The sequence below is a fragment of the Pteropus medius genome, unplaced genomic scaffold (assembly GCF_902729225.1).
Source record: "Pteropus medius unplaced genomic scaffold, Ma_sr-lr_union100, whole genome shotgun sequence".
Taxonomy (NCBI): domain Eukaryota; kingdom Metazoa; phylum Chordata; class Mammalia; order Chiroptera; family Pteropodidae; genus Pteropus; species Pteropus medius.
Genome location: NW_024345479.1, coordinates 2928282 through 2953114, shown reverse-complemented (window position 1 = coordinate 2953114; position 24833 = coordinate 2928282). Strand labels below are relative to the sequence as shown.

The 24833-nt window shown below is 40.5% G+C and overlaps 1 protein-coding gene, 1 long non-coding RNA gene, 1 other non-coding gene and 2 pseudogenes across 3 annotated transcripts; 3 read left to right on the top strand and 2 right to left on the bottom strand.

The window, feature by feature from the left end:
- Nucleotides 1-239: 239 nt before the first annotated feature.
- Nucleotides 240-19374, bottom strand: CWC25 (CWC25 spliceosome associated protein). The gene is made up of 10 exons (XM_039873644.1): nt 19191-19374; nt 16792-16964; nt 11235-11471; nt 9411-9480; nt 8598-8725; nt 7884-7947; nt 7059-7270; nt 6578-6676; nt 2202-2363; nt 240-1703 (listed from the first exon to the last, which is right to left on the bottom strand). The coding sequence occupies exons 1-10, from the start codon at nt 19206-19208 to the stop codon at nt 1589-1591; spliced, it is 1278 nt and encodes a 425-aa protein (XP_039729578.1). The 5' UTR covers nt 19209-19374; the 3' UTR covers nt 240-1588.
- LOC120611372 (uncharacterized) lies at nt 4303-4421 on the top strand (annotated as a pseudogene).
- A 68-nt stretch (nt 19375-19442) lies between the features above and the next one.
- On the top strand, nt 19443-23628 carry LOC120611215 (uncharacterized). The gene is made up of 3 exons (XR_005655101.1): nt 19443-19534; nt 22479-22687; nt 23014-23628. It is a non-coding gene; the product is annotated as an uncharacterized LOC120611215 (long non-coding RNA).
- Nucleotides 21731-21849, top strand: LOC120611376 (uncharacterized; annotated as a pseudogene).
- Nucleotides 23629-24026: 398 nt separating the features above from the next.
- Nucleotides 24027-24098, bottom strand: TRNAC-GCA (transfer RNA cysteine (anticodon GCA)). The gene has a single exon. It is a non-coding gene; the product is annotated as a tRNA-Cys (tRNA).
- Between the last annotated feature and the right edge of the window lie 735 nt (nt 24099-24833).

The window sequence follows — 24833 nt, the reverse complement described above, 5'->3', positions numbered from 1 at the left end:
CGGCCTTCTCCCGCCAAAGGGTCCAGTTAAGAGACCGCTGGCACCTTAAGACACCTGTCCTACAGCAGAGTCTTAATCGTCTTATTCTCTGGCTCGCTTCATGAAATCTTTGAATAAACTGGCCCACGTTTTGTTACATAATTCCTCTAGGACCAGGTATCTCCAGACATTCGACACAAATAATGGTGTTCTGTATAGAAATTCGTAAGTTCGGTTCTTGGCACGTGGTCGCTCTTTAAACAGTTACAAAAATAAATGTAGCCTTTATTACCAAGTAATATAAGACATAATTAACCCTAGCATAGGGGAGCAGAATGAGGTGATAAAATGAATAACAACTGTGTATTACTTTCTGGGGAAAGGCTGGGTTTTAAGTATGACAGTGCCTAGCATCATAAGTGCTCAAAAATATAAATCCAAATTCGTTTTAAGCAGAATTAAGAATTAGCAGAAAAGGAATTAGGCTTGCTAACTGTGGGTCAAGAGTGGCTAGGAGTTCATAAGTCAAATGAGGGCTTCTGGTAAAAGAATAGAAAAGAGAAAGAAGTAAAGACAGGAGATTGGCCCCATCAGTTTTAGATTTTTTAAAATACCTGACTAAAAACAGCAAACAACTGTAAATCTAGAATTGTAGTAAGATTACAACATGATAAAAGGGAAGCCATGAAATAACAGCTTCCATTTTATTTTTTTTTTTAAACCAGGGAACATACTGGAAATTTGTTCCTGACTCAAATCATTTGACTTAATTGCTGCACTGCCCACATCAAAGACTCTAAGCAATGTAAAAGGATAGATATCCTAGATCTTATCAATAAATCGAGACCCCTCCTAAACTAGCTGGATTCACAGACAGAAAAAAAACCATCACTGCCTTATTCTATTACTCAATAACAAGATACAATGTGGTTCCATTACATAATAAAGTCACTTACCAAACAAGATCTTCTCACAAAGCTTACTTTTTTAAAAAGCATGTAAAAATTATACATTTGTACATATACACACTATACTTTTACAGTCTGATAGTCCAATGGTTCAACCGTTCATTTAGGGATTTTTTTTATGGTTTCCCCTTCCAGATTCTTTGTCACTCCCTTGGCTCTACCCTAACATGACATCATTCTATCACACATCTACTAAATCAAGTAAATGTTCATTTATCCCAGTAAGCACAATCTATCTGGTGACTCTGGAGAGCAAGATTTCTAAAAAGGTCTGGTGTATACTGAGGCAGTGGGATAGGTCTGTTCACACAGGTGGGAAGGAAGTGGCATAAGAAGAATCACGACCACAGGGAGCAGCCTTCCAGAGCAGGAGTGCTCACACCTAGTGGTCCAGTGTTCACCCATTAAAAACAATCAAAACCTACTCTGCACCCAGCAGAAGTTACTGAGAGTCCCATAAAGCAAGTCACACTGGTTCTCAAAGGAAGTAGCTATTCAAGGAATCGATGGAGGAGAGTCACTTTGAACAGTGGTGGTTTGACATTTGTGGAAGAAGTCACTTGAACTCTTATAAAGAGAATTTTTAAGGAGCTGCGCTTCCCTAGAAAATTCAGGAAAACCAGCAAGAGAGAGGACGGTTTTCATCTTTTCATAAAGTTCTTCTCCAAAGCTATTGAAGTTCTCTGTAGAGAGTAGATATTCCGCTTCACCCGATCCTCTAGGGAGGAGGTAGATGCGCTCTCTAGCTTCATGCGGCTAGGGAGAGAACACAGGAGAATGTAACAATCATGTCAATTGGTCAACTCTCTAGCAGAATTAGAAAAAACAGGTTGCTAGCCACAAAACAGCTGTAGAAACACAAGCTCTTTTAAACCCACATAGATAACTTTGAGTGATTCCATCTGGAATTCAATTTTTTAAAACAGTTCCATAAGGGAAAATTTATTTGTTTTGGAAAATAAGTCAAAGCCTCATTGGAAAAAGGGTTCTTGAGCCATGAATTCTTATTTAAAAAGAAGGCCAAGGAGATTTAATTAAAAATACCAATTTACTTCTCCTCCCCTCAAATCAAAAACATCCCACTGTCTGGCCAGAAGCTGGGAGTAGTGACAAAGGTGGTCTGGAGGCTGAGCTCCCATGTTCTCCCTGTGCAGACACAGAAAAACTGGGAACAAAATGAATGAATCAGATGCCCAACTGCCTCCTTGGGATCATTGCCATGAAAGCTGTTAGGCAGAAAGAAGATGCACTCACTGGATAAACTTCCCGTCCCGGGAATCCAGCTTCTCCAGCCTCTGCTCCCGTTCATCATCTTTAGCATGCCTCTTGAGGATGTTCAGTCTCTCTTCCTCCCGCCACTTGGCGTTTTCCATCATCTCTTGCCGTTTTCGCTCTAATTCCTCTGATGAGAGCTTTCTGTTGAATACAAAAACCATCCTATCAGGTCTACTCCTCTCCCAGCAAAAAAAAAAAAAGAAAGAAAGAAAATAGAATCACCTCAGGGAGAACAGATATCAGGTAGGACCTCACTCAGTTCTCCAGCTCACTGCTCTCTTTCCACGGATATGCCCAGCCCAGTGCCAAATTCAGTACGAGTTTCTTTCCTTCCTAACATCTTGGTCTGGTGGTTTCATCCAAATTTCAAAGACTTTTAATGAACGATTCCATACTCTCACTCAATAATCTCTGGAGTGATCATTTTGAAACATTATAAAATATTCCAGTTGCTTGCTCAACAACTTATAGAAGAACAGAGGACTAAGTTATCTGTGTGACTGCTACCATCTACCCACTGGAGATGCTTAGAAATGCATAAATATAGCCCATAAGCATACCACTTTAGGACCAAGCTAGAAGCCAGATCCCTGAAGAATTCAACTTAACCTCGGAAAATAATAGGTGGGTCTTCTTTCCTCACTGCAAATGAAATTAGAGCAAGAAAAGGAGGTGATGAACCAATTCGATCACTATTTAATAATGTCAGACATCCAAACCCATTGCTTATCAAATGAATATGATGTACAGATCCTCCTCTAAAAGGAAAAATAATTATCGGAGTCCAATTTTGAGAAACAAACTTAAGATACTAAGACTTGACATTACTTATAGTGAAATGACATGCTCCCTTTCCAAAGTCCCACTAAATGAAATATGTAAAACCACAAAGAGAAAGGGAGAGAAGATAATACTGGTTAGAGATGTCAACAAATTGGATAACGGAAGTGGATGACAAACGGTGAACTACTTTAACAAGCTGGAGGAAACTGAATCCTAAGTGCCCCATACTAACCAGAAACAAAATCCGGGCAAAGACCAGAAACTGCAGGCCCCAAATACTTTGGAGAATGGCAGTGAGGCATAGGGCTGAAAATAAAAGGACTAAAGTCTGTAAAAGAAGCAATTAAGACACTGCTGGGTCCTCATGCCTAACTTGGGGAAGCCAGTGACTACTCTCGCAAACGTCTACAGGAGACCTTCCAGAGGGAAGACCCTCCCGATTGTTTCTAGGGAACTAAACCAGACAGGAGATCAGCTAAAAACCAGTTCAAACCTAATCTCCCATCGGTAGACAAGCCTGCCCATACCCAATACAGTAATTTCAGCTTTTTAGTGCCTTACTCCTAAATATGACTAGACAGTGAAAATATCACCAAACATTTCAGTGAAGGCTCTAACATGAAAGATAGAGACCAGTGCAAAAAAGGGAACTTAAAAGATGAAGCACAAAACAAAAATTTTTAAATATTTACAGTGAAAATCTCACTCTGACGTAAGTGAAAGGTATTACATCATTGAAATGAGAAATACGAGACTTTTTTGAAGAACAATCAGAACACAAACGAGCTCTTAGAAATTAGGGAGAACAAAGAAATTATTTAAGAAACAACACCATAATTCCCAAAACTGAAAGCCATCATAGGTCAGACTGAAAGAGGCAAATATTGACCCTAGAAAATATGTAAAGAAAGGAAGTGTAACCTTGGTATTCTGCTTGGCAGTGAAAAGTATCAGTGAATAATATTTACATAACATAGTAACACGAATCCGCATACTGATTAAACCAAAAATTGTGATATAATAGAAAGATGAGGAGAAAAAAAACATGGGACTGAGAGTGTATAAGAGCGCATTTACTCTAAGGCCACATTTACTCATTTACTCTAACAATAAGAAAATATCTAAAACTGATGAATTAAGAGTTGGCAACATAAGTATATTTTTAGAAAAAGAAAGCTGCAAAAGGAACCGCAAAAAGCTGAAAGTGGTTGCCATAGGTAGCATGACTAGAGTGAGGTCAGGCAGGGCAAGGAAGTTGTGGTTTTTGTTATAAGACTTTTAATGCTTTCTGACTTTCATCTACGGCCATGCCACCCTGAACGGGCCTGACTGCTTCTGATCTCAGAAGCTAAGCAGGGTCAAGCCTGATTAGTACTTGGATGGGAGACCACCTAGGAATACCAGGTGCTGTAGGTGCAAAAAATAAGTAAATAAATAATACTTTCACTTTTAAAAATTGTACCTCCAGGGGAGGGGGAAGGTAAAACGGGGAGGAGGCAGTTTAAATTATTTCTTCAATTAAAATAATTAATTAAATAAAATTTAAAAAAAATTGTACCTCTGTAATAATGGTAATTAATGCAAGAAATAGTAACTCCATTTTCTGTTTCTTATTGCCACTTTTGTTCTGGGCAATTTACAACCCCAACTGAAGGAATTTTAGTCACTTCTGGGGTGTCACCTTATAGTGGTGTTTTCTGTTTGTTTTGAGCATACATATTTTTTAAATTATAAAAGTATTGTGTTGCCCGTATGAAATTTAGAAAGCACTGAAAGTAATGGAAAATAGTATAAATTAAATGGAAATCCCACAAGACTCCAAAAAATTTTTAAGAGAAAAAGTCTTAGTCTATGTAAAAATTGTTTTAGATTGAGAATCTCACTGCAAAAGAAAAACATCATTTCAGTTGGTAAAATTGTTTCAGATCACCAGTTAAAAGAAAACATACACACAAAAGAAAACACCAAAATTTAAAAATTCTCACAGAACTCTCAAGTCCTTGAGGAACTATCCAGTGTCTTTCAATCTGAGAAATACTGATTAAATAGTGCTAAGAAAGGTTTTACGGCCATAATTATTCTTTTTCTGTCTTAATTAGCATCATTTTAGCTACATAAAACAACCTTACCTACCTGGAACACCAAAACAAAATAAAGAGATTTCACAAAATGCATACATCAAAGTTTCTGTGTTTTCATCCCTGGAAAAGAGAGGTCTTGAAGGCTCTAACTCATTTTAAATCACAAAATTCAACAAAAATCCAAGGGCAATAAGACTGACAAAGCAAGGCAAATTCAAGTGATGGCAGATGGCAAGAGAGACAAAATCAAAGCAGGATCTGAGAAAGCATGCTCATTTGCTGACCAAAAACCTTGAAATATATTAAAAAATACACACACTCATGAGCATCCATCCCTAAAACCAGTACGAATTACAGCACAGCTGAAGAACTGACCCAGTGTCACCAATAAAAGATTAAATTATGCGTAATAGGGTCTGTCTGGGAAGACAGAGAAATATGTTAACATATTTTGGAAAACTGCCAGTCAAATTTAAACCTTTTAAAAAAGTTTCTGTTCCCTGGAAACTTAAGGCATCAGGCAATTAAGAGTTAAAAGGGACCTTAGAGTATGCCTCTCCTCGAACAACATAGTGAATACAAGAGGTTGTACACTCTCAGCGGTTTTCAATGTTAGCTACACATTAGAATCACTGGAGAACTTTAAAAGTCCTGATGTCTGTGGGGTGGCTCCATAATGTAGTGGTTAGCACATCAGCTTTACACGCAAAAGGTCCTGGGTTTGCGCCCCAGGTGGAGCCATACACCGGGAGCGCCAGGCTCCAGGCCCCGGGTGCATACTGCGAGCACATGGGAGGAGACGCCCCACCTTCGGAGATTCAGTTCTTAAGCAGAGACAGCACCATCCGTAGGTCAGGAGTAGAAGTGGGGTGGGGGGGTTATTAAAAAGGGGGAATAAAAAGTACTGATGTCTGGGCCCACCCCCAGAGATTACAATGTAACAGGGCTGGGGTGTAGCCAAGTAACGGAATTTTTTCTTTTTAAAGCTTCCCAGGTGAATCTAATGTGCAGCCAATGTATTTGGGCAGTAAAAGGAAGTTCACAAAAATTGCCCATCTCACCTAAACTTCTGCTAAGAGCAACCAAGACCAATAGAAACAGCCTTTCATGAGCACATCCTCAGGTGCCAGGACCCACTCCACATCCAACTCAAACACAGAGTCCATCTTAGGGTGTCTGCCTTCAAGGAAAGCACTCTGCTTCTCTTTCATTTGATGCTTCAAGAAAGGAATACTCTCTCAAGAAAAGCTTCTCTGGGAAATATCAATGAGAATTAACATGTTTACAGATATTAAGAGACAGTCGATTCATTGTTCATTAAGTCAAAACTACTTACTTTGCCCTTTCAATGTATCTTACATGGTGGGGAGGCAGAGCAGACTACTAAAAGTTGACAAGAAGAATAAAAAAGCTCATTGGGCAAAAAGCTGATATAGATTGTCCACTTGGTTTGAGCCACTCTTAGACTCAGGCCTGCAGAGTTTGACTCACCTGGTGTATCCAGGTGCGTGCCGCCTTTGGTAGACTTCTTTTTTAGGTGATGGGCTCTTAGTTTGGCCTCTCTCTCTCCTGTTTACCTTAGAGTTGTGCCTGTAACACACACAGAAGGCAGAGAGAAGAAAAGTTTTTACTATATAGGGGCTTTTATCATGTCCTTCAAACAGTGGAAGAAAAACTGTCTTAGAATTACAATCCAAATTGAAGAGAATAGAGGACAGATGTGGAAGAGAAACAAAGGCATAAAGATATATAACATCTGATATTAAACTCACTCAAGAGATTCCATACATATAAATATGTAGTTCTAGGTGCCTGAGCTTTACATTGAGGTTGGGAAAAAAAATGATATAAAGGCAATAACAAAGCAAAGACATTTGGAAAAATTAATGAACAGACATCACCAAAAGCAAATACTTGCTATGACCAAGCCCCCACAGGCACAGGTAATTTCCCAGTGAATTCTCATACTCACAGTTTGCTTGGCCTTGGGGACCGTGACCTTCTGCCCAGGGATCGAGACCTCCTGTCCAGGGACCCTGCTTCTCTGGTGCTCTTCTTGCTGGCATGTCTGGGAGGTGAGTGGGAAGAGCTTCTGGACCTGGAGCGATTCTTCCACCCATGCACTCCCTTTGGCTCAGTCATCAGAGGACCCTGCAGTCCCTGGCTACGGTCAGAGTCTCTTATCTGTATCATCAAGGAAAGAAAGAAAGCCTATTCTTAGGAAAATCCAGTAGTTCAAGAGAAAATGCAGTGAAATGAGAAAACGAATGAGCACTGAGGTTCTGTAAGGAGCCAACTGTGTAACTCGATCACAAAGAACCATATAAATTTAGGAAAGTTATCTTCAGAATTCCCTAAAAGAATGTACTCACCCAACCACCTAAACTGGCTTGGCTCTTCACTACAGCCTAAGGAAGAGCAAGAGCCAGAGCATAAAGGACAGGACCTAAGGTTAAACTTACTGAGAGAAAAGAAGGAATCCAGTACATTTGTCTAAAGTCATCAATCTTTACATTTAAATGTATACATTTCATGAAAACTATTTGCAGAGGGATGGGCGGAATGCCTAAGTGTTCCATTGGTGGTTTAGCCTGTCTGCTTAGAGGCCCCTCAGCCAGTCAGAGGCTCAGGGATAAGGAATGGGCTTGTTTCCCAGGAGCCCCTGTCTTTGCTGTCCAAACTCCCTTCTTCCCATATGATGTTTAACTGGTTGCTAAAAATGCTCTGCATCGAAAGGGCTGCCAAGTTGACACACTCCACAGTCCCATAACCGCTCCCTTTGAGCCCCCATTCTTACCTGTAAGCCATATCCAGGAACTTTGGACAAAACAGAGGAAGAATTTGCCATCTTCTTTTGAGATCTATGAGATAAAAACACACATTCATTGTAAAAGAAACCGCATAAATGTCCAGTTTAAATCTCTTGTGCTGAAACTTGTTTCCTCCTTCAAACATGACCTTTCCCACCTCCTAGTTATTACTTGGGAGTGTGTCTCTCTATTTGGACTGTCATTGCTGGAAGATGCATCAGCACAGTTATGTTTTTCCTGTGAAAAACCGTGGGCCTAGCTTTTCAGCCCCAACGCCTGAATACATTCTCCTCTCACCTCGTGCTGCTATTCCAGGGACTAAGAGTGAGTCAGCAGTGACAATGCTGACAACTCCCACAGAGAAGACACAGAATGGGCCCACATGAGCCCATTAATGCATTTTTTTTTTAAACCTATATAAAACTCACTTTAGTCTTAGAGGAATCACAAACTGAGATGAAGTCATAACCAGGATGTCTGACTAAAGACCTACAAGGCTCCAGTCAGCTCTGTTATGGGGTCATGCCAAGATCTCCAAGGAACTCTGGTGCTAGATGGCACTCTGTGGGTACAGGGCCCATGTCCGAGTTCATTACTTAAACCCCAGTACCTCCCAGCATAGAGCAGGCGTTCAGTTAGTGTCTGTGGAATGAATGAGTGAATGAACCAATGATGAGGGAGGCCTGCCTCCACGTGCTCACCTCCCCCGGCTGCGTTCATCCTCACTGCTGCAACGATCACTACTTGAGCTCCTGTGCTTATGTTTCTTGTGCTTCTTTTTCTTCTCCTTCTTTTTCTTCTTCTCCTTTTTTTCCAGACTCAGTTGCAACTAGAAAATGCCCACACAAGATTACTGAGACCCCTGTCAGTCCTTCTGAGAGGACTGGGTTGTGCACGAACTACCTGATTCCAAGCCTCTGAGTCTTGGCGGGGCCAGGACATTATCAGAGTTTCTCTGTCAGCAACAGAGGGAGGGTCTTAACCCTGGTTATGCATAAATGCTCCCTAGACTAGTGAACAGAATCTCTGGTGGGTGAGGCTTGTACTTTTAAACAGTCCTTGGAAGCACTGCCTAGGTGTTTCCATCTGTCAAAAGAACTCCAACTCCACTGAAAGTAATCAGGGACTGCAAAATCAATCTTTAAATTTTCCTTACCAACTGATCCAAGAAACAATCACATAATATGTCATGTGAATGGTGAATGGGCCCTGGAGGCTCTACCACTTCATCTCCTAAACACAATGTATAATCATGCTTTCCATAGGCATATCCTATACCCTCTTTTTCTAGAAGAAAATGGCATCGCATGGTGCTTTTCCAACCAAAAAACATAAAAGAGGAAATCAAACTTAATTAAGCTTGATAAATTAATACTGTATAAAATCACTAGGAAAAGTTCTCTAAAAGACAAAATTTTAAAATCATTCTATTTTCCCTCTTGAAGGTAAGAGTGAATGGAGAGTTCTCATGCTAAGTAGCTAAAAGATAAATCCTTATTTGATGCATTACTTACCAATTCTTTGATTTTCTTCATTTTCACAGGATTATTCAATACCTCTCTTTTTTTCTCCTCTTCTTTCTTCCTGAAGAAAGGAAATTGTAAAAATCATGACTATTTCTTTTGGAAAGTAGATTAAGTCATTCATTCTACTCTCCACAATTCTATGTAGCAATCTTTTAGTGAAATGCATGCAGATAGACCCTATGCTGAAATCTACATGGTGGTGCGGAAGCCAGAAATCTTCCCCATGTCTGCATAAGGGACTGAATGCAGTGGGGAAAGTCCACACTGGTTCTCTGTGGTGCAAGAAAGTGAGTTTGGTCTTCTTGTTAGGCTTCATGCTCAGGGCTCCCCAACTGGTCAAGTCAATGGCTGTCATTTGTGTCAGCTGGTTGCTGTCTATCAACTGGTTGCAACATTCCAATACTACTTCCACTGGCAGCATGTTAACCACCTGGGAAATAAAGAGAATGGATTCCTCTTTCAAGAAGTCTCACTCTGTTAGATTGTTCATAGGCGGATAAACTGGTCAACCTTCCTGGAGGACAGTTTGGTAACACTTATCATAGCCTGCACATACTCTTTGGCCTCACAAATACTGTAAGGAAATAATCAAGGAAGGTCACTATAAAGGTGTTTGTATTATAACAACGAAAATTTGGAAACAAGTTAGGGACCCAACGAGAGAGTATTCAAAGAATAAATTACAGCATATCCATATAAAATAGAGATAAAAATGATGTTATAGAAGCATAGTTAGTGACATAGAAAGATGTTCGATGTATATGATTAGGTGAAAAAAAAGTAGACTATAAAAAAAGTCACAATATTAATACACCAATGTTCAGAGCAGCATTATTCACAATAGCCAAAAGGTGAAAATAAGCCAAATGTCCATCCACAGGTAAATGGATAAACAAAATGCATACAATGAGATATTATTCAGTCTTAAAAAGAAGGAAATTCTGACAACATGGATGAAACTTGAAGACATTATGCTAAGTGAAACAGTCACAAAAAGTCAAGTATTATAAAATTTCACTTATATGAAGAGATAGATGGTGGTGATGGTTGCATAATAATATGAATGTACTTAATGCCACTGAATGTAGACTTAAAAGTGGTTAAAATGGTAAATACTATCTTATGTATATCTTACAATTAAGAAGCTAACAAAATGGAAAAAAATATTTGCATATAAAAACTGTACAATATCTTTCCATATACATATGTAATATCTTTAATATACAACTTTAAAAGAATTTTCAAAAGAAAAAATATAAACAAATAAATATTTTTCAATGTTCAACCTTACACACTTGAAATAAAACATTGCGAATTAAAATCCCCCAAAATAATATGCACACCATGATCTCATTTAGTGTCCAAATGCAGCTCTACTCTGATTTGTTACATATTAGGGTTTCAAGTAAGAGTCTAAATTTTTAAAGGGTTCTGCTGCAAAAAAGGGAGAGATGGGGAAAGAAGGCCTGTTCACCCACCTAACCAACTCTACACATATCCCCAAATTTCCAAGAAGCTGTCAGCCTTTCTCACCTTGCTCCTACCTCTTATTTTTTTTTAAAGGTCAACAATAAATGAATAAATTTGGTCTGGCCTAGTCTGGTCTAGTCCATTTGTCAATTTCCCAGATGGCCTAGATCAGGCACCCTTAATGGGGCCTCCTTCCCAACATCATGAAGCCCAAATAGAGACAAATCCTTTCACATGACAGAGAAAGCTAAGAGAAAACCAACTGTGAAGTGAGAGGCCATATAACATCTTCTACTAAGCATCTCTGTAACAAAACCCACTTCCCAGTCCCTCATCCAGTACCTGATGATGAAAAGTGGGTCCTCCCGAATTTTGCTGGCCATGTCAAGAAGGGAATTGGCACCTGATGGGGCAAAGATAGAGCCTGGGAGGAGTCCTGTCTCTGAAGAACAGCCCACCTCTTTCTCTTCCATCTTCTCAAAAACATATTTGTCAATGGGGCGCCCCAGCAAGTATTCATCACGATTTACCATCCCACCAGGACCCTGGTACATCCAGTCCAATTTTTCTTCTTTTTTCCTGGTTCAATGGAAAAAAAATGTTATCGAAGAGAATGTAGATGCCTGCAAACCTACACACAAAACCTGAACAAGAGGAATAGATAACTGCAGTGGGTTAGAACAAGACCCATTCTATAGGCACCTACCATAGGCTAAACATGGTACTACTCCACATGGCACACAGGAAGAAATGGTGCCTGCCAGCATGGAGCTTACCACTTAGTGGAGAGATCATTTCCACATAAATAAACCAGTTTTTGAGGAAAAACAGTGTTCCTCAACCTGCGGCATGGATCTTTGCCCAGGGCTCCTCAAGTCTCCTCTACAAAGTCTTTATATTATGCTTTCATTTCAAGGATAATCTGAAACAATAAGCATATTCTGGATCATCTCATTACCAAGAACAATTTCAATGACCACATGTGTAGTTGTGTTATTTGTATTTTGGTGCTTATTGTCAGTGACACTGGCACAAGTGGTAAAACTACATTTGAGAGGATAGTGAGAAAACGCTAGAGATAACCTAATAAATTATGCTTTGAAGCTAAAAGAGAATTACCAAATTATGTCATGATATCATGCCAAACAATTATTTCCCTGTGGTTCTGAGAGAAAAAAGTGGTGAGAAAATTGAACCTTCACACAACAGACAGTAAAGGCATGTTGACTTCATAAGAGCATGTGCAGAAGCAGCCAATACCACATTTGCACTGCAAGCAGCAGTTTCATCAAAACAGAATTATTTATAATAGTAAATGTTTTTTGAATGACTTTTTAAATTTATATATTTATTTTTGTTTAAGATTATTTAACTACTGTGAGCCTAAAGAATGTCTTCCTAGTTACGTCTTTGAACATTCTTAATAAGAATAATTTAAACCCATAATGGAGGGTCATAACTCTTTAAAAATTTTTTTCTATTAAAAGAATTGGTTTGAGAAATACTATATAGTCTATCGTGAAGAACTGATTGTGGGCCAGTGGGGTCAAGCTCCACCAAGCTTGCCCAGTCACCTCAAGTCAAGATGGAGAAGTTATGAACAAGAAGTCGTACCCTGGCGAACTGTGGAAGACTGTGGTGGGCCTTTATGATGAGTACCACAGTTAGTGGTGTCTTTCAAGCAATTAAAAGTTTTTGCCATTCTCCAGTGGGAGTAAACCAGAGACTACAAGGGAGTGTGATAGCTACTAAAACCAGGCCTCCACAGTTGGGAGGTAGCTTTGCAGGTTGAGGAGGTCTGTTTTCCATGATTGACTGCAGTATGGTTCAAGTTAGAGGGAAAGAAGATCCCAAGAATTCCATCACGAGTGCTGCCTTAACAGGAGCCACACTTGCAAGCAAGAAATGGACCAGTGGCCATGGCTGTTCGGTCAGTTGTGACAGTTTCCTAGCTTTAACTGAAGGAGCTGGCATCTTGTTGATAAGATTTGCCTTTGTGCAGTTTCCCAATGGTCTTTAATTAGCTGAAGACCCCTCCCAGTTGTCTTCAACCCAGTTATCACCCTCACCTTTTGGAGAATATGGACATCAATAGGACTTCTTTCCCAAGTTTCTTTAACAGAATGAGCTATAGTTCAAGAAGGATTTTGGAACAACAAGATACAGTCTGTTTTTAAATCATAGAACAACTATAGTCAAATAGACTATGAAGAGACATTCAGCACTTTTTTCTATTTAAAGGAACATGGGGGAGGGAAGATGAGATATAAAAACATTTACTTATTCGCACTTGGATTGTATTCGTGATCAAAATAAATGTCTACCAGCATTAAAAGAAAATATAACAAGTGCTTAGAAGATAAAGGACCAAAGGGCAAATAATAGTGAAACATGACCATCATTTCCTTTGGGATTTCTCTGCCTGGTTTTGTGTGTTCTATTATTCAAATGAAAAACTTCTTGGGAGGGGAAAAAAGAATAGATTATGAAAGAAAGACTACATCAGCTCTTAAGAGAGTCTGAACAGGAAGATCAGTGGTGACTAGAATATTCTAGGAGGCTCATTTTTCTAAAAGACAGTATAACATAATGGTTAAGAGAAACCTCTGGAGTCAGGCAACATGGATTTGAATCTTGACTCTAAAGCCAAGCAACTTCTCTGAGCCTTGGTGTCCTTGCCTGTAAAGTGGGAATAAAATAGTACCTACCTCACAGGGTCGTTGAGAGTAAATAAGTCAATGGATTTTTAAGGCATTCAGAAGAGTGCGTGGCACATAATAAGTACTAAATAAACACTAGCTGGTATTTTACTTTATCTATGTATGTGTTTCTCTCTCATCAGGTTTTCTTAAACTCCTAGATAGCTGGGACCACAGTTGATTCACTTGTGAATCCTAGACAGTTGCCTCATGATCACATATTCAGTCCTTGACATTTCATGAGCAATGGATCTTGAGCTAGACAATACTTTTCGAAAGAAAAGTAGGTCTTAGTATTTTGGTAGGAGGACTTTTAAAAGGATATGTCAAAGATAACTGGAGGGATAATGTCTCTGCATGCCTGACACTGACAGTGATGGGGTTGTTGGAAATAAATATTCGTTTATTCATTTGTAAACATTTACTCGCACATTTCCTATGTGCCAGACAGATGACTAAGGCCAGAAGGATGAAAAAGATTCAGGTAGCTGAGTTGCTCATAGGTTACTGGATGCGGCATATAGGTTAACAAATTACCAAATGGTGCTGATGAGAGCTAAGTATGTGTTGAGGTGATTCTGGGACACTCGAAGTAGAACTGCCCGGTAGGCAGCTGAACGTACAGAGACACAAGAGTCTGAGTGGAATAAATTTGAGAGTTATCAGCATGAAGTAGACAACTGGTGCTAGAGGAATGAAGGAGCTCTCAGAGAGAGAGAGAATAAAAGGAGAAGAACCGTAAGCCTTGGGAGCATAAGCAGTTGTGAAAGAAAAGAGGCTAAGTTAATGAAGAGAAAAGATAATATGAAGAAACAGGAGGACAACGAACCTGTAAGCAAAGCAGCAAAACATTTCTACGGAAGGGCAACTGGGTCAAATACAAAATAAAGGATATGAAAAACAAAGACAAATACTTCTATAAAGTAGTACTTTCATGGCTCTGTCTAGTCTTAAAAGGATTCAACTAATATCAGTCCTACTCAGGCCCTCTAGTAAGAGAACATATTGTATAGCTGAGATCCAGGGCCACTGGTTCCTGGTTCCACCACTAACCAGCTAAGTAACTGTGCACGTCCATATCCTCATGTCTGAAATGGATCTAGTAACTACTGTTTCTCATTGTTACTCTGACTTTTTAAATGAGAAAATATTTAGAATAAAAGCCAAACAAAAGTGAAGTGATCTATATATATTTTGTTGTTGCTATCATTAAGGATATAGATCAAGTTCTCAATCAAGGCTGTCCATTAGGATCTTAAAATATATCCTTGACCCACACACTGCCTGCTATTCTCAGGGAATCTGCTTGGGTGGGAATCACTGTCATCTTTGTTTAATCTTCCAAGAACATGAGAAATACTAGTATAGACCACTGTCTAGAAAACATAATTTGCTAACATTATCAGTAAATACTAAAACAACACTCTATTGCAGAGAGAGACCTGAAGATCCAGGATGAGTATTAAGGTTTTTATTTGTTTTGAGAGATGTATTTCAATTATAGAAATGATTATCTGAACCACAGAAGTGAATTGTTAGATAGTAAAAGGTTTTTATTGGTATTTTATAGGATAAATTAAAAGCCTGACACTGTGCAAAGAACTATACAAAGCAGTCAGACTGACAAGCAGATCATCTAAATACATCTGCAACTATAGACAAAAAAAAGGATCTACATGCTGACCTTTGTGTTTTATAACGTTAGAGGATATGTGAGGGGGCAAAAAAAATCAAAAGAAAATAAAATCACCTTCTTCCCATTTGCAACAGATAAGCAGGCATGAAGGTCAGCAACAGGGTAAACGCTTAACTCCCAGCTCTGAGGCTGTTCATCAAAACTCCGACCTCATTAATTAGACTCTGTAAAGCCCAAATTTCTGGCACATCAGGCATTTGAATATGTGTAATGCTTCACTGAATAAAAATTTCAAAATAATTTTTACTTTTGGTTAGTTGGAAAGTGAACTTTTATGACTGATGGGTATTCAGTCTAAAATTGAGTATCTGTTTTAAAATCAAGGGTTCACAAAGTCTAAAACTTTACATATAACAATGTATATTCACCTTATAAGCTGCCCAGGAATTAATTTGAATGTTTGAAATTTATTGACATTAAATTATAATGTAAAATATATAATTTATATAATGTATATTAAAGTATTTAATGTATGTCTATGGTAAAAAAAAGAATTTCATTTTCATATCTCATTTTACGTATTAACGTCCTAAAAATATTTTAAAATTCTAAAACTGCATTTATTTTAAAACGTTTCAAATTTCATACTTAAGTCAGAATGGCATTCTCCCCAATTCATTAACCTGAAAAAATGTGCTTGTTATCCTGCCTAAGTTTCATAATGCCATCTCCATGAATTGAAGCTAAGTCTCACATGTACACACATACAACCTTGAATGTCACAAATCCTCCTGTCATGAAATTATTAAGGAAAAGCTCTCTATATTCGATGGGGGACACACTCCACACACTACCCTGGAGACTTGCACACAAGGATATAAACAAGGGCAATGATAGTACAGATTCCTAATTGTATTCCATCTGTAGTTTTTATTCAATTGATTTAAGAATGTACTGCATATTTTATGCTTTTTATTTTCCTCAGAGTACATTTACTCCCACTTCCTTTTATGAGATGGGTAGGGTAATTATTATCTGCTACTCCTATCCTATATTATAAAAGAGGAAACTGAAGTAGAATAAAATCAGCAACAGGTGGGACTGTCCACAGTCACACAGCTTTTACTGACAGCCACATCATTCTCCTCGTTCAATGACCCCTTGAAGTGACCCTTTGAAAATACAAAAATAAGAACAGAGGCCTTGACACATACTGAGGGGCAATCATCCTCAGTCACGGTTATTTGTCAATCATCTACCATGAACATGGCCTATATTAAGTGCTTTACATGTTATCTCATTTGATCCTCAACAAACCTGGGTATTCTCACTCTCCTGGGTCTACTGAGTTAACCAAGGCTCCAAAACTTGCAGTTACATGGCTAGGCTAGTACATGCAAAGCCAGTCCCCAAAACCAGGTCAGTCTGACTCCAAAACCCATGCTCTTAAGCATCAATTCTGCAACAACTGGATAAATCACCTCTGGGCCAGTTCTTTAGTTCCCTACACGCCAAGGCACCCCCAGCCCAAACTGCCCCACTGCACCCTCAGCTCCTGGCTTACTTGACAGCCCCTACATCCTCTGCATAGCGCTGCATCTCTTCCCGGGCCCTCTCCTCCCGCAGCTCCCGCTGAAGCTCCTCAATCTTCTTCCGCTCAGCCTCATGTTTCTGCTCAGCCTTCCACACTTTCTCCACATTGCGGAGGGTCTGCGGGTGCCAGCTCTTCTTCAGATTCTGTGGCAAATGAAAGGAAAGAGAAAACATTTCAGGGAGTGTGTGGGTGGTGAGTAAAATTGGCCCTGCCCCACCCACCCCTCTCTATACTCTATTCATGCTAAGGCGGGCATGTGTAAGGGCAAGAGGTCTATAACAAAGGCAAGGTTGGCACTCAGTACTCTCTCACACACCAGGGTTGAGGGTGTTGTTCAAGTACATAAAGGTTCAGGACAGAATGGGCCCTTCCTGGATTCCCTTCAAATACCTTTAGCCTGAAATGCATATGAGTCTGACTTCCATTGACCATGCCTGAAGCGAGGGTTGATGATGACAATATAGGAGCAATAGGGCAGGAAAGTTGGAAAGCATAGACTCTGAAAGGCAACAGAACTCGAATGCCTTTGGCACTGAACATTCATTCTTACGAACACATCCTTCTTTTCCTTAACCTGCCTTAAACTCGCATGGTTTACAACCCCACCTAGTACTTCTTTCAACTTTCCTTCCCAGGAATCTCTCCTTGGTTCTGACTTCCCTATCACCCTCAAGGAATGCTTCTCCTCTCCCTCCTCCCCATGAGCCACTGCTTTAATTCGGCATTCCAATCTGGGAAGGTTTCCTGAAGGAAGTAACATCTAAGGACAATTATAAGTTAGGAAGAGGGGACGATGGGGTAAGATTTCCAAACAGAGGGAACAGCACACACAGGTGCAGACCCAATGGTAAGAAAGAACATAGCACAAATAATTCAGTGTGGCTGGAGACGGAGTGTAAGCTGATGGAGAGGGGGCTCAAGATGAAGCCAGCCAAGAAAAGAACAAATTAAGGACTTTAGAAACCATGTTAAGGGATTGGAGTTTATTTTTTTGGCAGTAGGAAACACTAAACGATCATATGCAGGTGATTTGCATGAACAGCATCATGTGAAGAATAGACTGGAGAGGACCAAGATTGAAGACCAGGAGACCAGTTAAGAAGTCTAAATGAGAAAATGTATACAAGATACCTGGCATGTGGAAGGTGTTCAATGAGGTCTCCCTTTTCTTCCTTTTCTGTCTTCTTGTCCTTCCTTTCCCCTCATCAGGTCGTCCAGTCCTTCCTTCCTTCTTTCCTTCCTCCCCACCATGCCCACCTCCTGCCAACCTTGTCCTCCTGGTTCTCCTCTCCCTCCTTTAAACATGGTTGATTTTTGCCGCCTGGGTACATGTGGCAATGTCTGGAGAAATTTTTAGTTGTCACACTGGGGAAAAGGGTGGTACTGGCATCTAGTGGCTGAAGGACAGGGATGCTGCTAAACATCCTAAACAATACACAGGACTGTGTGTGCGTGCACAGACACACAGACACACACACACACACACACACAGAATTATCCATCCCCACATGTCAATAGCACTGAGGCTGAAAAAACCTAGATTAGAGCCTTCCTGTCCCTAAATGCAGTTACCTGAATATACTAAATCAGAGCAAGTTTGATGGAGTCTTGCACCTCATTCTAATCTAACACCTGACACATCTAAGACAGTTACTGAACAAGGTGGCTAAATTGATCAGTTTACTAATTCAATTAGCTACACTTTTAAGACGTTAGCATTTTTCCGATCTTGCAACATGCTCTTGTGGGTCATTTGCCGTAGGGGCCTTAGATCTATATAGTTTCAGAGAAACTGCCGCATAGTTTATATCAAGTACTATGAACCCAGAAGAAAGTTCTGTCACTAAAATCAGAATGCAGCATTGAAGGAGAAGCATAGGTCAGAAAGGTGAACATCAAGAAGATCTCTTCAGGCTTAAAATGGACCTCAGGACATGGCTCAGGGGAGAGGACAATGGTGCACAAACCAGGACGTGACTGAACTCTTAGCTGAGGAAGAGAGGTGTGTCCCAAAACAAGCTATCCAAAATAAGGTCTGCGGGCCCCATCTTCGATTTTTGCTTTCTTCCCACGTTTCCAACTCCCGCTCCCCGGGCCTTCCCAGAATTTCCAGCCGGGAGGGTCCCCGCCAACAAACACACAACACCACTTGCCACCGCTGGCGACACACCTGGCACACATTCCCAAGTGTCCGCCTCGCCCCTTAGTGGCTTTAGTGATCCGTTCGCTCCCCAGGGCTACGGCTCCCTCTCACACGACAAACAAAGCTGCGTTGCCACGGTTACCACTCCCACCCCCACCAATTCCTGTCCCCAGCGCCAGCCCGTCTCCGGCCTCAGTTTTCCCCCGCCCAGGCCTCCCTCACTTACCAAGTCTCCGCCCCCCATGGTGGTGGAGACGTTTCCTCACTCCGCGGACCTGGAAGATTCAGGTAGGGTCGAGAGGAAACGTAGAGAAATAGGTCAGGTGCGACCTCCCCAGATCTGCTCTCGGTGACCACCGGCTGCCACTTTCACGGCCCGATCTGGATCCCACTTCCGGGAGAACGTCCTATTACCGCGACAGCGTCGCGAGAAGATGACGTTTAGTACTCTCCGGTGCGCTGCGTGGCAGTTGCGTCACTTTAGTTTTGCAATTTGAGACTCTCCTGGCTCGGTATCTGTGGTCTCGTTTTGGACTCCTGGGGTTGGCACCGCATCTGCTATCCCAAAAGGTGTGTTAAAACGCCGCGACTCTGGTGGGTTACAGCTGACAGTAGGCCTAGCCCCAAGGTTCTGTTGCCATAACAGCGCCCCACGGCGTCCCTCTCGGGGCTCCACTAGGGGTCTCTCCTAGCGTTAGCCAGCCTTGGCTTCTGGCCCCTGCAGATACCCGCCACACCTCGATGCAAGAACCTTTACTCCTCGATTTACCTCGATGCAAGACCCTTTTACTCCAGGACTACTTTACGGAGATAAGTAAAATCCAACTAACTGAAATTCCATCGGCTACCTTGCGCCAAACCTTTCGAATCTGCCAGCGTCCCCATTTCCTCTCCTTCGTTTGCTATGGAAGAGGTGTACCTTCTAAGGCCCGGCGGTTCATCTGCTGTGGCTCGCTCTGGATTCTAACCCCCTCATCTGGTGTTACTCGATTCCTTCTTCTCTCCTGTATCTCTCTCTTGTATTGGCTCTTTGTCATCAGCATTGTAGGTACGCTCAGCTGATCCTTAAAAATAAAATAAAATAAAATAAAATAAGCCCATCTTTCCCCCAGCTGCTGCAGTCTCCCTGTTAACCAAACTTGAAACAAGTTGTCTCTACTCAAGAAACAAGATGCTTCCTCCATTTCATCTCCTGCTTAACCTCAACCCTCCACTTAACTATTCTTCTCACGATCTTCAGTAATCCCCCTGTATTTAAATCAAATGACACATTTCATCCTCACCTTGACCACCCCGAGCCTTTGGTGTTGAGGACCACTCTCCTTATCGAAACACTTTTCACCTGATTCTCCCCATTACTCTCCAGATTTTCCCTTTCTGCTCTGGACCCTTCCTGGGAAACATTTTTTTTTCTTCTTCATCCTGCCTCTTAGGTTCTGTCTTAGGTCATTTTACAGGAAGTGCTCTCCCTGGGTGATCTCACCTACTCACAGGGCTTCAGTTATCATCTATATGCTGATAAATCCAAAATTCATTATCTCCAGTCATATCCCTCTTTTGGACTCCAAGGTTTTAAGCCTGGCTATTAGGCATTTTCAATTGAACATTTGAACATACTTAAACTGAACTCATTAATTCCTCTAACCCTACTCCCCCAATCTAGCTCTTTTCTCCCCCGTTACTACCACTTCTCCATCTAGACATCATTCTAGACCTCTCCCTCATCATATGTGAATTACATCCAAGTTTTTATTAAAAAAAAAAAGTATCACTTGCCATAAATAGAATGGAAATTGAATAGATTATTATGAAACACTAGCTAGATGTAGATGTCTGCTCTCTTGATTTAAAAGAAAAAGAGGATTCAGAAGTGTTAAAGAGCTGACACCAAATAAAACTTTTCCGTTAAGTTATTCAGGAATGAAAAAGTCTTGAAAAAAGAATAAATTTTTATCTTTGGTTCAGTGTATTTTGTGACCTGTTTGCCAGCTGCTGTCAAATTGCATATATCTGTAGTATCCATCCCACACTTGGGGTAAACTGAGGAACAAAATGAAGCTGCAGTACAGCACTGGAGTGTGGCATGGACTCCATCTATTAAGCAATTCTTATTAAATGGTCAAGAGGCCTAAAAGCAGTTCAAATAACAATTTCATACATTGTCTAACTACAAACAAGCCTCTAAAAGTAATATCAGTTGGGTTGAAGTCATCTCATAGAAGGAAATTTTTCTGTTGAAAAGCAGTTAATTAAAACAGGGAGTAGCTGTCTTGTGGTGAAATGCTCCACAGAATTTCGACCCCAACCAGTCTTTTGGTTGCCATAACCTAGTACTAGACATTTCTCAGTTCATTTGTGACCTTTCTTACCTTCTAAATATTGTAGCTGGGGCCTGTGAGAGCAAAAGGAGGGGAAATTAGAAGAGCAAATCCTCTCATCCACATTTTGACAGTTAATTTGTACTGGATAACTTGTAAGAGTTTCAGCTGACGGTCCTCAAAAACCTTCCTCAGCCATGCCAGGTATAACTGGGTCCAAAGCCACTAGGATTCCTAAAGACTATTAAGAGACAAAAAAGATTGATTCCATAGGGAACAAGACTTGAGGTTGGGACTTCTACTTTGTGATGAAAAGGTTCTACTCCTGCAGCAATAATTTTACACTGTGTTAAATGTCGCAATACTTAATTAAAAGGGTGGCCTTTTAATTACTAAGATAAAAAAGTGAAGGCAGCTAGGTGTGTTAAAAGCAGCTTCAAATATTGTGGTCTCCGACCATGCCACACTGAACAAGCCGGATCCCGTCTGATCTTGGAAGCTAAGCAGAGTCGGGCCTGGTTAGTACTTGGATGGGAGACCACCTAGGAAGACCAGGTACTGTAGGTGTAAAAAATAAAAAAAAATAAGGGATTGTAAGCTTGTCTCTGTCAAAATACACCACAAAAAGGTCAGGAAACTTATGACAGCTTTCACTTGACCAAACGTGTGTATTGGTAGAATTATGTCTACTGCTCAGTCAAAAACTGCCATCCTATATGGAGCATCCAGTATATGCCTACATATAGTAGGCATTTTGTACTATGGCTACTATGAATGAATGAATGAATGAATGAATGCAAGAAAATTCTTCCCTGGCCACTGCAAAGAGCAAGCACACCAAAGTGGTCTCTCCTATGGAATTCCGAGGTAGGCCCCAAATGATGGAGAAGAAATTAATAAAAACTTAACATAGGACATGAACCCCAAAATGGAAAGAGGTCACCAAGTGTATCATTGAAAAACTTCAGACCATCAAGAACAACAATCCTAAAATTTTACAGAGAGAAACAAGTCATGTGTGGGAATAAAAATGACATCAAACTCAAGAGAATCTAGAAAACGATGGAAATTTGCAAACCTCTGAAAATTTTTTCAAGAGTTCTATTCCCAGGTAATATCTCTCAAGCATTCAGGGAAAATAAAGATATTTTCATACATGCAAAGACTCAAACATTTTACCTCCCATATATTCTCAGGAAGCTTGTGGAGGTTATTTTCCACCATATAAAGGAGGAAACCAAGAAAAAGAAAGACATGGTCCAGGAAACAGAATCTAACACAGAGGAGAGGGAATGGGGATTCCCAAGATACCGTCTGGGTGGCAGGTCTAAACAGCCTGAAGCAGAAGAATGGAAGGTATCAGGAAGACTAGCACCCCAAAATTAATTTTATGGGTTTAGACCAGGTGAGTAATTATGCTTTGAGGCTACAGTACAACTTCAAATTTGAAGAATTTGAAAATAATTGTCAACAGTCACAAAGAAAAATACACAAATAAAAAATGAGGTAATTATTTCAGAGAAAAAATTTCAAGGAAGAAAATCTTGCCATAGTATGTATAAATTGACTCAATAGTAAATAGTATTTATATGATCATGATAATGTGAACACAATTGATTTAATACAAAATTTTGATCTATTTTAGCCAATGGGAAATAATGGGGTGTGAGAGTGCAAATCTTTGATTGCTAGAACTGCAAACCAATAAATTATCATGCTCTCTCCTTACAGTGGTTTCTTTGAGGAGAAAAAAAAGGTGTGGTGGTATATCCATTTTTGCACCCAAACACTTCTCCATTTCTGGGGGAATACTTCATGTTATCAAACGTGGTGAGGCAACACGATTCTTCCCCTGCCTGGCTAAATCAGCACACGTCAGACCACGGCTCAACCGATCAAATGCTTTCGCTTGGCATTTTGAAACTTGAGTAATTGTCCTGAAGATGCAGGTGCAACTGGAACAATATCCATTGTGTAGTGATGAGTGCCCAGAGTTGATGGCATCAGCAATGGACACTTCCAGGGACGAGACCTGAGCTGCATTTCCCCATTTGGCGGTCCCTCATAGATAACTGCTTTCTGAATTACGTTCTCCAGCTTTTCTTCAACTCTGTGAGTCCCTACCATGCCTCTAGTATATGCCTTTTCTGCTTAAAGTGTCCAGAGTGGATATGTTTCCTTCCGAGAACTGACAGTGAACAACTAAGAAGAAAGTACCTCTAACCCCGTAGAAAGGGGATTACACAATAATGCAAGCAACAGGTTAACAATACTCTTCAGATCAGGCAGAACTATCCCTTCAAATTGTAGGAAAGCTTCCGATAGAAATTATGTCTAGAAAAAGTGGGTAGGTATTTTCAAAAGATATCTCTTTCATGATATCTTTTCATGTACAAAGAAATGTTCTTCCTCTGACAGCTGTGTGTGAGTGTATCAAGTTTCACTAGACTGAAAGCTCCCTGAGGACAAGGATCCTCTTCCATCTTTTAATTCGCCACAGCCTTGTGTGTAGAAAGCTCTCAAAAATACACGTATGAACACCTTTGTCTTTACTATCGTGCATTAGATTGCTAAATTCGTGTTCACACCTCTGACTTATTCTTAGATTTAGAATTTCCTAGGGACTTTGTCTTAATTGAAACCCAACAGGGGCTCCAGGGATCTCTTCTTAGTGGTCATTTGCAATATAGGGAACTAGTAGTATTTCTCAAGATGGGGTTGAGAATTCCGTGAAAAATCCAGGAAGGGGGCACCCGGATTTGAACCGGGGACCTCTTGATCTGCAGTCAAATGCTCTACCCCTGAGCTATACCCCCTTGACCCGACACTTGTCTTGCTCCTTGTCCACTTATGGTGACTCAGTGCAATCAAGTTCCACCCACACTAATTCTGACATGCTTTGTGTTCTAAAGACTTACCTTCTTTTGTATCCATCATCTGCTTGGGCTTTTCTCCTTCCTACCAATAAACTGGGTGGGGGCACTTGAAAACATCAGCTTGGAAACTAGCTAAAGAGGAAACTGACATAGCATTAATAGAGAAAGTGTCCACAAATACAGTATTACTGAGTCAGAATCCTTGGGCTAAAAAGCACCCCAGATATTACTTTGTTCATGCCCTGCTCTTGATGAATTGAGGGTGAAAAGGAGAAAGAAAATGTCAGTTCTTTTGGATGGGATGACTCAGGAAACTTGGGAAATCCTTCTCAAGGGCAACCATTGGCCAATCTCTATGGTTGCACTGCCTGCTCTGTTTTTTATGGAAATAGCCACCTTCTGACCTAGCTCTGCTGATGCCTGAAGAATTGCTTGGTTGAGGGCTAGGTAGTGTATTTCCTCCTTATCACACCAGCAGGTGTGAACAGAGGCCTCTCAAAGCCTGGCACTCATTGGCATGGAGTGTAAGGGCACAGACCTGAGACGCACTCTCCTCTCACCTCCATTGGAAAGAGAAGCTGAGAGTAAAGACATAGCTTGTCCTTCCTCCCACCTCAGGGAAGAAATGGCACACTTAGAAGCACAAATGAAAATTTTTTAATATAAAATAACATC